General features: G+C 49.3%; 1 protein-coding gene across 1 annotated transcript in view; it reads left to right on the top strand.

Annotated features, from left to right (window-relative positions):
- LOC149427360 (lysocardiolipin acyltransferase 1-like) overlaps nt 1-14,689 on the top strand; it is a 42,116-nt gene extending 27,427 nt beyond the window's left edge. The window contains exons 4-5 of the mRNA XM_089668093.1: nt 13,073-13,219; nt 14,598-14,689. Coding sequence (XP_089524219.1) covers nt 13,073-13,219; nt 14,598-14,689 — 239 coding nt within the window. The remainder of the gene's footprint in view (nt 1-13,072; nt 13,220-14,597) is intronic.
- The last annotated feature ends 258 nt before the right edge of the window (nt 14,690-14,947 follow it).

The raw sequence follows: 14,947 nt of genomic DNA, 5'->3' as shown, positions 1-14,947 counted from the left end.
TACCCATAATACCCCCAATGTCATTCATACCCATAATACCCCCAACGTCATTCATACCCATAATACCCCCAATGTCATTGATACCCATAATACCCCCAATGTCATTCATACCCATAATACCCCCAATGTCATTCATACCCATAATACCCCCAATGTCATTGATACCCATAATACCCCCAATGTCATTGATACCCATAATACCCCCAATGTCATTGATACCCATAATACCCCCAATGTCATTGATACCCATAATACCCCCAATGTCATTGATACCCATAATACCCCCAATGTCATTGATACCCATAATACCCCCAATGTCATTGATACCCATAATACCCCCAATGTCATTGATACCCATAATACCCCCAATGTCATTGATACCCATAATACCCCCAATGTCATTTATACCCATAATACCCCCAATGTCATTGATACCCATAATACCCCCAATGTCATTGATACACATAATACCCCCAATGTCATTGATACCCATAATACCCCCAATGTCATTGATACCCATAATACCCCCAATGTCATTGATACCCACAATACCCCCAATGTCATTGATACCCACAATACCCCCAACGTCATTGATACCCATAATACCCCCAACGTCATTGATACCCATAATACCCCCAACGTCATTGATACCCATAATACCCCCAATGTCATTTATACCCATAATACCCCCAATGTCATTGATACCCATAATACCCCCAATGTCATTGATACCCATAATACCCCCAATGTCATTGATACCCATAATACCCCAATGTCATTTATACCCATAATACCCCCAATGTCATTTATACCCATAATACCCCCAATGTCATTTATACCCATAATACCCCCAATGTCATTGATACCCACAATACCCCCAATGTCATTGATACCCACAATACCCCCAATGTCATTGATACCCATGATACCCATAATACCCCCAATGTCATTGCTACCCATAATACCCCCAATGTCATTGATACCCATAATACCCCCAATGTCATTGATACCCACAATACCCCCAATGTCATTGATACCCATAATACCCCCAACGTCATTGATACCCATAATACCCCCAACGTCATTGATACCCATAATACCCCAATGTCATTTATACCCATAATACCCCCAATGTCATTGATACCCATAATACCCCCAATATCATTCATACCCATAATACCCCCAATGTCATTGATACCCATAATACCCCCAATGTCATTGATACCCATAATACCCCCAATGTCATTCATACCCATAATACCCCCAATGTCATTGATACCCATAATACCCCCAATGTCATTGATACCCATAATACCCCCAATGTCATTGATACCCATAATACCCCCAATGTCATTGATACCCATGATACCCATAATACCCCCAATGTCATTGCTACCCATAATACCCCCAATGTCATTGATACCCATAATACCCCCAATGTCATTGATACCCACAATACCCCCAATGTCATTGATACCCATAATACCCCCAACGTCATTGATACCCATAATACCCCCAATATCATTCATACCCATAATACCCCCAATGTCATTGATACCCATAATACCCCCAATGTCATTCATACCCATAATACCCCCAATGTCATTCATACCCATAATACCCCCAATGTCATTGATACCCATAATACCCCCAATGTCATTGATACCCATAATACCCCCAATGTCATTGATACCCATAATACCCCCAATGTCATTGATACCCATGATACCCATAATACCCCCAATGTCATTGCTACCCATAATACCCCCAATGTCATTGATACCCATAATACCCCCAATGTCATTGATACCCACAATACCCCCAATGTCATTGATACCCATAATACCCCCAATGTCATTGATACCCATAATACCCCCAACGTCATTGATACCCATAATACCCCCAATGTCATTGATACCCATAATACCCCCAATGTCATTGATACCCATAATACCCCCAATGTCATTCATACCCATAATACCCCCAATGTCATTAATACCCATAATACCCCCAATGTCATTCATACCCATAATACCCCCAATGTCATTCATACCCATAATACCCCCAATGTCATTGATACCCATAATACCCCCAATGTCATTGATACCCATAATACCCCCAATGTCATTGATACCCATAATACCCCCAATGTCATTGATACCCATAATACCCCCAATGTCATTGATACCCATAATACCCCCAATGTCATTGATACCCATAATACCCCCAATGTCATTGATACCCATAATACCCCCAATGTCATTGATACCCATAATACCCCCAATGTCATTGATACCCATAATACCCCCAATGTCATTTATATACATAATACCCCCAATGTCATTTATACCCATAATACCCCCAATGTCATTGATACCCATAATACCCCCAATGTCATTGATACCCATAATACCCCCAATGTCATTGATACCCATAATACCCCCAATGTCATTTATATACATAATACCCCCAATGTCATTGATACCCATAATACCCCCAATGTCATTGATACCCACAATACCCCCAATGTCATTGATACCCACAATACCCCCAATGTCATTGATACCCACAATACCCCCAATGTCATTGATACCCATAATACCCCCAACGTCATTCATACCCATAATACCCCCAACGTCATTGATACCCATAATACCCCCACTGTCATTGATACCCATAATACCCCCAATGTCATTGATACCCATAATACCCCCAATGTCATTCATACCCATAATACCCCCAATGTCATTGATACCCATAATACCCCCAATGTCATTGATACCCATAATACCCCCAATGTCATTGATACCCATAATACCCCCAATGTCATTGATACCCATAATACCCCCAATGTCATTGATACCCATAATACCCCCAATGTCATTGATACCCATAATACCCCCAATGTCATTTATACCCATAATACCCCCAATGTCATTTATACCCATAATACCCCCAATGTCATTGATACCCATAATACCCCCAATGTCATTGATACCCATAATACCCCCAATGTCATTGATACCCATAATACCCCCAATGTCATTTATACCCATAATACCCCCAATGTCATTGATACCCATAATACCCCCAATGTCATTGATACCCATAATACCCCCAATGTCATTTATATACATAATACCCCCAATGTCATTTATACCCATAATACCCCCAATGTCATTGATACCCATAATACCCCCAATGTCATTGATACCCATAATACCCCCAATGTCATTTATATACATAATACCCCCAATGTCATTGATACCCACAATACCCCCAATGTCATTGATACCCACAATACCCCCAATGTCATTGATACCCACAATACCCCCAATGTCATTGATACCCACAATACCCCCAATGTCATTGATACCCATAATACCCCCAATGTCATTCATACCCATAATACCCCCAACGTCATTCATACCCATAATACCCCCAATGTCATTGATACCCATAATACCCCCAATGTCATTGATACCCATAATACCCCCAATGTCATTGATACCCATAATACCCCCAATGTCATTGATACCCATAATACCCCCAATGTCATTGATACCCATAATACCCCCAATGTCATTGATACCCATAATACCCCCAATGTCATTGATACCCATAATACCCCCAATGTCATTGATACCCATAATACCCCCAATGTCATTGATACCCATAATACCCCCAATGTCATTTATACCCATAATACCCCCAATGTCATTGATACCCATAATACCCCCAATGTCATTGATATACATAATACCCCCAATGTCATTGATACCCATAATACCCCCAATGTCATTGATACCCATAATACCCCCAATGTCATTGATACCCACAATACCCCCAATGTCATTGATACCCACAATACCCCCAACGTCATTGATACCCACAATACCCCCAACGTCATTGATACCCATAATACCCCCAACGTCATTGATACCCATAATACCCCCAACGTCATTGATACCCATAATACCCCCAATGTCATTGATACCCATAATACCCCCAATGTCATTTATACCCATAATACCCCCAATGTCATTGATACCCATAATACCCCCAATGTCATTGATACCCATAATACCCCCAATGTCATTGATACCCATAATACCCCAATGTCATTTATACCCATAATACCCCCAATGTCATTTATACCCATAATACCCCCAATGTCATTTATACCCATAATACCCCCAATGTCATTTATACCCACAATACCCCCAATGTCATTGATACCCACAATACCCCCAATGTCATTGATACCCATGATACCCATAATACCCCCAATGTCATTGCTACCCATAATACCCCCAATGTCATTGATACCCATAATACCCCCAATGTCATTGATACCCACAATACCCCCAATGTCATTGATACCCATAATACCCCCAACGTCATTGATACCCATAATACCCCCAACGTCATTGATACCCATAATACCCCAATGTCATTTATACCCATAATACCCCCAATGTCATTGATACCCATAATACCCCCAATATCATTCATACCCATAATACCCCCAATGTCATTGATACCCATAATACCCCCAATGTCATTGATACCCATAATACCCCCAATGTCATTCATACCCATAATACCCCCAATGTCATTGATACCCATAATACCCCCAATGTCATTGATACCCATAATACCCCCAATGTCATTGATACCCATAATACCCCCAATGTCATTGATACCCATGATACCCATAATACCCCCAATGTCATTGCTACCCATAATACCCCCAATGTCATTGATACCCATAATACCCCCAATGTCATTGATACCCACAATACCCCCAATGTCATTGATACCCATAATACCCCCAATGTCATTGATACCCATAATACCCCCAACGTCATTGATACCCATAATACCCCCAATGTCATTGATACCCATAATACCCCCAATGTCATTGATACCCATAATACCCCCAATGTCATTGATACCCATAATACCCCCAATGTCATTGATACCCATAATACCCCCAATGTCATTCATACCCATAATACCCCCAATGTCATTCATACCCATAATACCCCCAATGTCATTCATACCCATAATACCCCCAATGTCATTCATACCCATAATACCCCCAATGTCATTGATACCCATAATACCCCCAATGTCATTGATACCCATAATACCCCCAATGTCATTGATACCCATAATACCCCCAATGTCATTGATACCCATAATACCCCCAATGTCATTGATACCCATAATACCCCCAATGTCATTGATACCCATAATACCCCCAATGTCATTGATACCCATAATACCCCCAATGTCATTGATACACATAATACCCCCAATGTCATTGATACCCATAATACCCCCAATGTCATTGATACCCATAATACCCCCAATGTCATTGATACCCATAATACCCCCAATGTCATTGATACCCATAATACCCCCAATGTCATTGATACCCATAATACCCCCAATGTCATTGATACCCATAATACCCCCAATGTCATTTATATACATAATACCCCCAATGTCATTGATACCCATAATACCCCCAATGTCATTGATACCCATAATACCCCCAATGTCATTGATACCCACAATACCCCCAACGTCATTGATACCCACAATACCCCCAACGTCATTGATACCCATAATACCCCCAACGTCATTGATACCCATAATACCCCCAACGTCATTGATACCCATAATACCCCCAACGTCATTGATACCCATAATACCCCCAACGTCATTGATACCCATAATACCCCCAATGTCATTGATACCCATAATACCCCCAATGTCATTGATACCCATAATACCCCCAATGTCATTGATACCCATAATACCCCCAATGTCATTGATACCCATAATACCCCCAATGTCATTGATACCCATAATACCCCCAATGTCATTGATACCCATAATACCCCCAATGTCATTTATATACATAATACCCCCAATGTCATTTATACCCATAATACCCCCAATGTCATTGATACCCATAATACCCCCAATGTCATTGATACCCACAATACCCCCAATGTCATTGATACCCATAATACCCCCAACGTCATTGATACCCATAATACCCCCAACGTCATTGATACCCATAATACCCCCAATGTCATTGATACCCATAATACCCCCAATGTCATTGATACCCATAATACCCCCAATGTCATTGATACCCATAATACCCCCAATGTCATTGATACCCATAATACCCCCAATGTCATTGATACCCATAATACCCCCAATGTCATTCATACCCATAATACCCCCAATGTCATTCATACCCATAATACCCCCAATGTCATTGATACCCATAATACCCCCAATGTCATTGATACCCATAATACCCCCAATGTCATTGATACCCATAATACCCCCAATGTCATTGATACCCATAATACCCCCAATGTCATTGATACACATAATACCCCCAATGTCATTGATACCCATAATACCCCCAATGTCATTGATACCCATAATACCCCCAATGTCATTGATACCCATAATACCCCCAATGTCATTGATACCCATAATACCCCCAATGTCATTGATACCCATAATACCCCCAATGTCATTGATACCCATAATACCCCCAATGTCATTGATACCCATAATACCCCCAATGTCATTGATATACATAATACCCCCAATGTCATTGATACCCACAATACCCCCAATGTCATTGATACCCACAATACCCCCAATGTCATTGATACCCACAATACCCCCAATGTCATTGATACCCATAATACCCCCAACGTCATTGATACCCATAATACCCCCAACGTCATTGATACCCATAATACCCCCAACGTCATTGATACCCATAATACCCCCAACGTCATTGATACCCATAATACCCCCAATGTCATTGATACCCATAATACCCCCAATGTCATTGATACCCATAATACCCCCAATGTCATTGATACCCATAATACCCCCAATGTCATTGATACCCATAATACCCCCAATGTCATTGATACCCATAATACCCCCAATGTCATTGATACCCATAATACCCCCAATGTCATTTATATACATAATACCCCCAATGTCATTTATACCCATAATACCCCCAATGTCATTGATACCCATAATACCCCCAATGTCATTGATACCCACAATACCCCCAATGTCATTGATACCCATAATACCCCCAACGTCATTGATACCCATAATACCCCCAACGTCATTGATACCCATAATACCCCCAATGTCATTGATACCCATAATACCCCCAATGTCATTGATACCCATAATACCCCCAATGTCATTGATACCCATAATACCCCCAATGTCATTGATACCCATAATACCCCCAATGTCATTGATACCCATAATACCCCCAATGTCATTGATACCCATAATACCCCCAATGTCATTCATACCCATAATACCCCCAATGTCATTGATACCCATAATACCCCCAATGTCATTGATACCCATAATACCCCCAATGTCATTGATACCCATAATACCCCCAATGTCATTGATACACATAATACCCCCAATGTCATTGATACCCATAATACCCCCAATGTCATTGATACCCATAATACCCCCAATGTCATTGATACCCATAATACCCCCAATGTCATTGATACCCATAATACCCCCAATGTCATTGATACCCATAATACCCCCAATGTCATTGATACCCATAATACCCCCAATGTCATTGATACCCATAATACCCCCAATGTCATTGATACCCATAATACCCCCAATGTCATTGATATACATAATACCCCCAATGTCATTGATACCCACAATACCCCCAATGTCATTGATACCCACAATACCCCCAATGTCATTGATACCCACAATACCCCCAATGTCATTGATACCCATAATACCCCCAACGTCATTGATACCCATAATACCCCCAACGTCATTGATACCCATAATACCCCCAACGTCATTGATACCCATAATACCCCCAACGTCATTGATACCCATAATACCCCCAATGTCATTGATACCCATAATACCCCCAATGTCATTCATACCCATAATACCCCCAATGTCATTCATACCCATAATACCCCCAATGTCATTGATACCCATAATACCCCCAATGTCATTGATACCCATAATACCCCCAATGTCATTGATACCCATAATACCCCCAATGTCATTGATACCCATAATACCCCCAATGTCATTGATACACATAATACCCCCAATGTCATTGATACCCATAATACCCCCAATGTCATTGATACCCATAATACCCCCAATGTCATTGATACCCATAATACCCCCAATGTCATTGATACCCATAATACCCCCAATGTCATTGATACACATAATACCCCCAATGTCATTGATACCCATAATACCCCCAATGTCATTGATACCCATAATACCCCCAATGTCATTGATACCCATAATACCCCCAATGTCATTGATACCCACAATACCCTATATATAGTTATTTGTATCATAATTTGAATGGTAATAATTGAATTATTATCTATTGAGAAGTATTTAGGAGCGCAACGTATATTTGTAGAGTTTATAGAGTTGTCAGTAGACCGCTCACACCCCTCTCCCTGCCCGTGCAGTGATCGCAGTACATGAGCAGAGCCTCCTCCCTCCCACTCTGAGCTGAGCCTCCTCCCTCCCACTCTGAGCTGAGCCTCCTCCCTCCCACTCAGAGCTGAGCCTCCTCCCTCCTTCCTCTGAGCTGAGCCTCCTCCCTCCTTCCTCTGAGCTGAGCCTCCTCCCTCCTTCCGCTGAGCTGAGCCTCATTCCCACTCTGAGCTGAGCCTCCTCCCTCCCACTCTGAGCTGAGCCTCCTCCCTCCTTCCTCCTTCCTCTGAGCTGAGCCTCCTCCCTCCTTCCGCTGAGCTGAGCCTCCTCCCTCCTTCCTCTGAGCTGAGCCTCCTCCCTCCTTCCTCTGAGCTGAGCCTCCTCCCTCCTTCCTCTGAGCTGAGCCTCCTCCCTCCCACGCTGAGCTGAGCCTCCTCCCTCCCACGCTGAGCTGAGCCTCCTCCCTCCCACGCTGAGCTGAGCCTCCTCCCTCCCACGCTGAGCTGAGCCTCCTCCCTCCCACGCTGAGCTGAGCCTCCTCCCTCCCACGCTGAGCTGAGCCTCCTCCCTCCCACGCTGAGCTGAGCCTCCTCCTTCCTTCCTCTGAGCTGAGCCTCCTCCCTCCTTCCTCTGAGCTGAGCCTCCTCCCTCCTTCCTCTGAGCTGAGCCTCCTCCCTCCTTCCTCTGAGCTGAGCCTCCTCCCTCCTTCCTCTGAGCTGAGCCTCCTCCCTCCCACGCTGAGCTGAGCCTCCTTCCTCCCACGCTGAGCTGAGCCTCCTCCCTCCCACGCTGAGCTGAGCCTCCTCCCTCCCACGCTGAGCTGAGCCTCCTCCCTCCCACGCTGAGCCTCCTCCCTCCCACGCTGAGCTGAGCCTCCTCCCTCCCACGCTGAGCTGAGCCTCCTCCCTCCCACGCTGAGCTGAGCCTCCTCCCTCCCACGCTGAGCTGAGCCTCCTCCCTCCCACGCTGAGCTGAGCCTCCTCCCTCCTTCCTCTGAGCTGAGCCTCCTCCCTCCTTCCTCTGAGCTGAGCCTCCTCCCTCCTTCCTCTGAGCTGAGCCTCCTCCCTCCTTCCTCTGAGCTGAGCCTCCTCCCTCCCACGCTGAGCTTGAGCCTCCTCCCTCCTTCCTCTGAGCTGAGCCTCCTCCCTCCTTCCTCTGAGCTGAGCCTCCTCCCTCCTTCCTCTGAGCTGAGCCTCCCCCCCCTCTCTCTGAGCTGAGCCTCCTCCCTCCTTCCTCTGAGCTGAGCCTCCTCCCTCCTTCCTCTGAGCTGAGCCTCCTCCCTCCCCACGCTGAGCTGAGCCTCCTCCCTCCTTCCTCTGAGCTGAGCCTCCTCCCTCCTTCCTCTGAGCTGAGCCTCCTCCCTCCCACGCTGAGCTGAGCCTCCTCCCTCCTTCCTCTGAGCTGAGCCTCCTCCCTCCTTCCTCTGAGCTGAGCCTCCCCCCCCCTCTCTCTGAGCTGAGCCTCCCCCCCCCTCTCTCTGAGCTGAGCCTCCCCCCCCCCTCTCTCTGAGCTGAGCCTCCCCCCCCCTCTCTCTGAGCTGAGCCTCCTCCCTCCTTCCTCTGAGCTGAGCCTCCTCCCTCCCACGCTGAGCTGAGCCTCCTCCCTCCTTCCTCTGAGCTGAGCCTCCTCCCTCCCACGCTGAGCTGAGCCTCCTCCCTCCTTCCTCTGAGCTGAGCCTCCCCCCCCCCCCCTCTCTGAGCTGAGCCTCCTCCCTCCTTCCTCTGAGCTGAGCCTCCTCCCCCCCCCCTCTCTGAGCTGAGCCTCCTCCCTCCCACGCTGAGCTGAGCCTCCTCCCTCCCACTCTGAGCTGAGCCTCCTCCCTCCCACTCTGAGCAGAGCCTCCTCCCTCCCACTCTGAGCAGAGCCTCCTCCCTCCCACTCTGAGCTGAGCCTCCTCCCTCCTTCCTCTGAGCCTCCTCCCTCCTTCCTCTGAGCTGAGCCTCCTCCCTCCTTCCTCTGAGCTGAGCCTCCTCCCTCCTTCCTCTGAGCTGAGCGGGGGCGGGCAGAGAGATGGGGTAGTGCAGCTCCTGCTCTCCTGTTCTCTGAGCTCTGTGCGATCCCTTTCACAGCCTCTGAAGAGAGAACCTCATTAATATCGGGGTCCCCCATCTCCATCTGCTCCGGGTTGTGGAAGAGCTGCACAGGCTTGTGCCTCCACCACTCTAATCCTCCCGTTATGTATGGAGTCATTCCAAGCGGCTCTGTACCTTCAGATCACTGTGATTGGTCATCCGGAGACCAATGGCAGTGTTCAGATCTGTGAGCCCTCCCAGGAAACAGGAAGTGATGAATGAACAGCTCCTGCGGTCCTGATCGTGGCAGCATCTGCAAGACACGTTTAACACCATGCCCCCTCCCCGCCCCTGCCCCGCCCCCGCCCCGCCCCCGCATCTGATCTCCATCCTGTAGATACAGCGACTTCTATATTAACCCCTCATGCTAGCCTCTGATAATCCCGTACACAGCAGAGCTCAGACTGGGCGAGGAATGGGGTAGGGGAGGAGCTCATTTATGGGGGAGGGAGGAGTTCAGTTATGGGGGAGGGAGGAGCTCAGTTATGGGGGAGGGATGGAGGAGCTCAGTTATGGGGGAGGGATGGAGGAGCTCAGTTATGGGGGAGGGATGGAGGAGCTCAGTTATGGGAGAGGGAGGAGTTCAGTTATGGGGGAGGGAGGAGCTCAGTTATGGGGGAGGGATGGAGGAGCTCAGTTATGGGAGAGGGAGGAGTTCAGTTATGGGGGAGGGAGGAGCTCAGTTATGGGGGAGGGAGGAGCTCAGTTATGGGGGAGGGATGGAGGAGCTCAGTTATGGGGGAGGGATGGAGGAGCTCAGTTATGGGGGAGGGATGGAGGAGCTCAGTTATGGGAGAGGGAGGAGTTCAGTTATGGGGGAGGGAGGAGCTCAGTTATGGGGGAGGGATGGAGGAGCTCAGTTATGGGGGAGGGATGGAGGAGCTCAGTTATGGGGGAGGGATGGAGGAGCTCAGTTATGGGGGAGGGATGGAGGAGTACACACACTGTATACAGTATAAAGGTGACTCCGGTGACTGTGATTGGCTGGTGGGGACAGGCGGACAGGATATGAGGTCAGAAGAAAGGAGGCCTCACCTTAGACTGAGGAAAGGGTTCTTGATGGTTAGAGCAGTGATATGTGACCCCCCCCCCAGGCAGTGGGACTGGCTGAGGAAAGACCTCAGGCAGCAGAAGATGGAGAAGTCTGCAGCTTGTTGGGGGATATGGATCCCGGGGGGCCGACTGGTGGGACCTCTTGTGGCAGAAAGACAAGTTCTCTTTAAAGGCTTCTTGCTGGTTTCTTCCCATCATTCCGTGTCTCAGCGGATCCTTCTCCTGGAATGTTCTCCGGTGATTTCTTTGTATTCCTCCTGTTGATTTTCCGTCTGTGGGAATTCCGTGGATTCCCTGTCTCCCCCCCCCCCTCTCCCCCCCCCCTCTCCCCCCCCCTCTCCTCTCCTCCCCCCTCCTCCACTCTCTGGGCTGTTCTGGATAGCCCTTCCTCCCCTCTCTGTCCTCCCCTCTCTGTCCTCCGCTCTCTGCCCTCCCCTCCTCCGCTCTCTGCCCTCCCCTCCTCCGCTCTCTGCCCTCCCCTCCTCCCCTCTCTGTCCTCCCCTCCTCCCCTCTCTGTCCTCCCCTCCTCCCCTCTCTGTCCTCCCCTCCTCCCCTCCCCTCCTCCCCTCTCTGTCCCCCCCTCCTCCCCTCTCTGTCCTCCCCGCCTCCTCTCTCTGTCCCCCCCTCCTCCGCTCTCTGTCCCCCCCTCCTCCGCTCTCTGCCCTCCCCTCCTCCCCTCTCTGTCCTCCCCTCCTCCCCTCTCTGTCCTCCCCTCCTCCCCTCTCTGTCCTCCCCTCCTCCCCTCCCCTCCTCCCCTCTCTGTCCCCCCCTCCTCCCCTCTCTGTCCTCCCCGCCTCCTCTCTCTGTCCCCCCCTCCTCCGCTCTCTGTCCCCCCCTCCTCCGCTCTCTGTCCCCCCCTCCTCCCCTCTCTGTCCCCCCCTCCTCCCCTCTCTGTCCCCCCCTCCTCCCCTCTCTGTCCCCCCCTCCTCCCCTCTCTGTCCCCCCCTCCTCCCCTCTCTGTCCCCCCCTCCTCCGCTCTCTGTCCTCCCCTCCTCCGCTCTCTGTCCTCCCCTCCTCCGCTCTCTGTCCTCCCCTCCTCCGCTCTCTGTCCCCCCCTCCTCCCCTCTCTGTCCTCCCCTCCTCCGCTCTCTGTCCTCCCCTCCTCCGCTCTCTGTCCTCCCCTCCTCCGCTCTCTGTCCCCCCCTCCTCCCCTCTCTGTCCTCCCCTCCTCCCCTCTCTGTCCCCCCCTCCTCCCCTCTCTGTCCCCCCCTCCTCCGCTCTATGTCCCCCCCTCCTCCCCTCTCTGTCCCCCCCTCCTCCCCTCTCTGTCCCCCCCTCCTCCCCTCTCTGTCCTCCCCTCCTCCCCTCTCTGTCCTCCCCTCCTCCCCTCTCTGTCCTCCCCTCCTCCGCTCTCTGTCCTCCCCCGCTCTCTGTCCTCCCCTCCCCCTCACTGACTGTTCTCCTCCGCACAGGTTGGGCCATGCAGGTCGCCTCCTTCATCTTCATCCGCAGGAAGTGGGAGGAGGACAGAAGCCATTTTGAAGCCATGTTGGATTATTTCTGCGACATTAAGGAGCCACTCCAACTTCTCTTCTTCCCGGAGGGGACAGACCTGACCGGTGAGTGCACCTACCTTCATTGGATGCCTTGTCTGTGATTGGGGGAGGGGCTGTCACATGGTGCAGCATTGGATGCCTTGTCTGTGGTCGGGGGAGGGGCTGTAATTGGGGGAGGGGCTGTCACATGGTGCAGCATTGGATGCCTTGTCTGTGCTCGGGGGAGGGGCTGTGATTGGGGGAGGGGCTGTCACTCGGTGCAGCATTGGATACCTTGTCTGTGGTCGGGGGAGGGGCTGTGATTGGGGGAGGGGCTGTCACATGGTGCAGCATTGGATGCCTTGTCTGTGGTCGGGGGAGGGGCTGTGGTCGGGGGAGGGGCTGTCACATGGTGCAGCATTGGATGCCTTGTCTGCGGTCGGGGGAGGGGCTGTGATTGGGGGAGGGGCTGTCACATGATGCAGCATTGGATGCCTTGTCTGTGGTCGGGGGAGGGGCTGTGGTCGGGGGAGGGGCTGTACCAACATGATGCAGCATTGGATGCCTTGTCTGTGGTCGGGGGAGGGGCTGTCACATGATGCAGCATTGGATGCCTTGTCTGTGGTCGGGGGAGGGGCTGTGGTCGGGGGAGGGGCTGTACCAACATGATGCAGCATTGGATGCCTTGTCTGTGGTCGGGGGAGGGGCTGTCACATGGTGCAGCATTGGATGTCTTGTCTGTGGTCGGGGGAGGGGCTGTCACATGATGCAGCATTGGATGCCTTGTCTGGGGTCGGGGGAGGGGCTGTCACATGGTGCAGCATTGGATGTCGGGGGAGGGGCTGTGCCAACATGGTGCGGGGGGGGGATGGGGCCCGTATGTCATCATCTTCCCACTCGGAATCCACAATCTATGCTGTAGACTCCCATTGGGGGGGATTTACTAAGACTGGAGCACTCAGAATCTGGGGCCGCTGTGTTTGGCAGCCAATCAGCTTCCAGGATTTATTGTCAAAGCTTCACTGAACAAGCTGACGCTAGATGCTGATTGGCCGCCTCAGATTCTGCACCCTCCGGTTATAGTAAATCTCCTCCAATGTGACGGCACTGAAGATGAAATGAACCCCTTCACCTCCGGAAGGTTCTACCCCCTGGGTCATTTCTGCTACTCAGCACTGCGCTACTTTACCTGGCAATTGTGCGGTCATGCAACGCTGTACCTTAATGAGATTTATACCATTTTTTTCCCACAAGTAGAGCTTTCTATTGGTGGCATGTGACTCCTCTGAGTTCTATAATATAAACGAAAAAAGACCAAACATTTTGAAAAAATAAAAACTAATTTGTTATAAGTTTTATAAGTTTGTTATAAAATTTTGCAAACAAATTTTGGGCAAAATGTATTCTTCTGCATTTCTCTGGCAAAAATACCCCAAATCGGTGCATATTGTGTAGTCTGTAGGAAGTTCTAGAGTCCGCGGACTGTGGGATACATACTGGGATGTTGGCAGCTATGACGCTATGCTAGTGACGGTGGTGATCAGCGACCTATGAGAGTGTGATAGTGCGGTGGGCAATCTGGCGCCAACTGACACTGGGTGGGAGGAACACTGGCTGACATCAATAGTGACCCTAATACAGTGATCAGTGCTAATACTGTACACTGTACTAATGGCTGAGAAGGGGTTAATAGGCTGAATATAGGAAGGTGTAGAAGACTGACACAGTGCCCAACGTCTACACTCCACCAACAGAACCCCCGTACTGGGATAAACATGGCGGCCGTCAACGTCTACACTCCACCAACAGAAC

This window comes from Staurois parvus, unplaced genomic scaffold, assembly GCF_062004578.1.
Source record: "Staurois parvus isolate SC_StPar_1 unplaced genomic scaffold, SC_StPar_1.0 ptg003836l, whole genome shotgun sequence".
Classification (NCBI taxonomy): Eukaryota; Metazoa; Chordata; class Amphibia; order Anura; family Ranidae; genus Staurois; species Staurois parvus.
The sequence above is the reverse complement of the archived record's forward strand: the minus strand, read 5'-3'. Positions and strand labels throughout refer to the sequence as shown.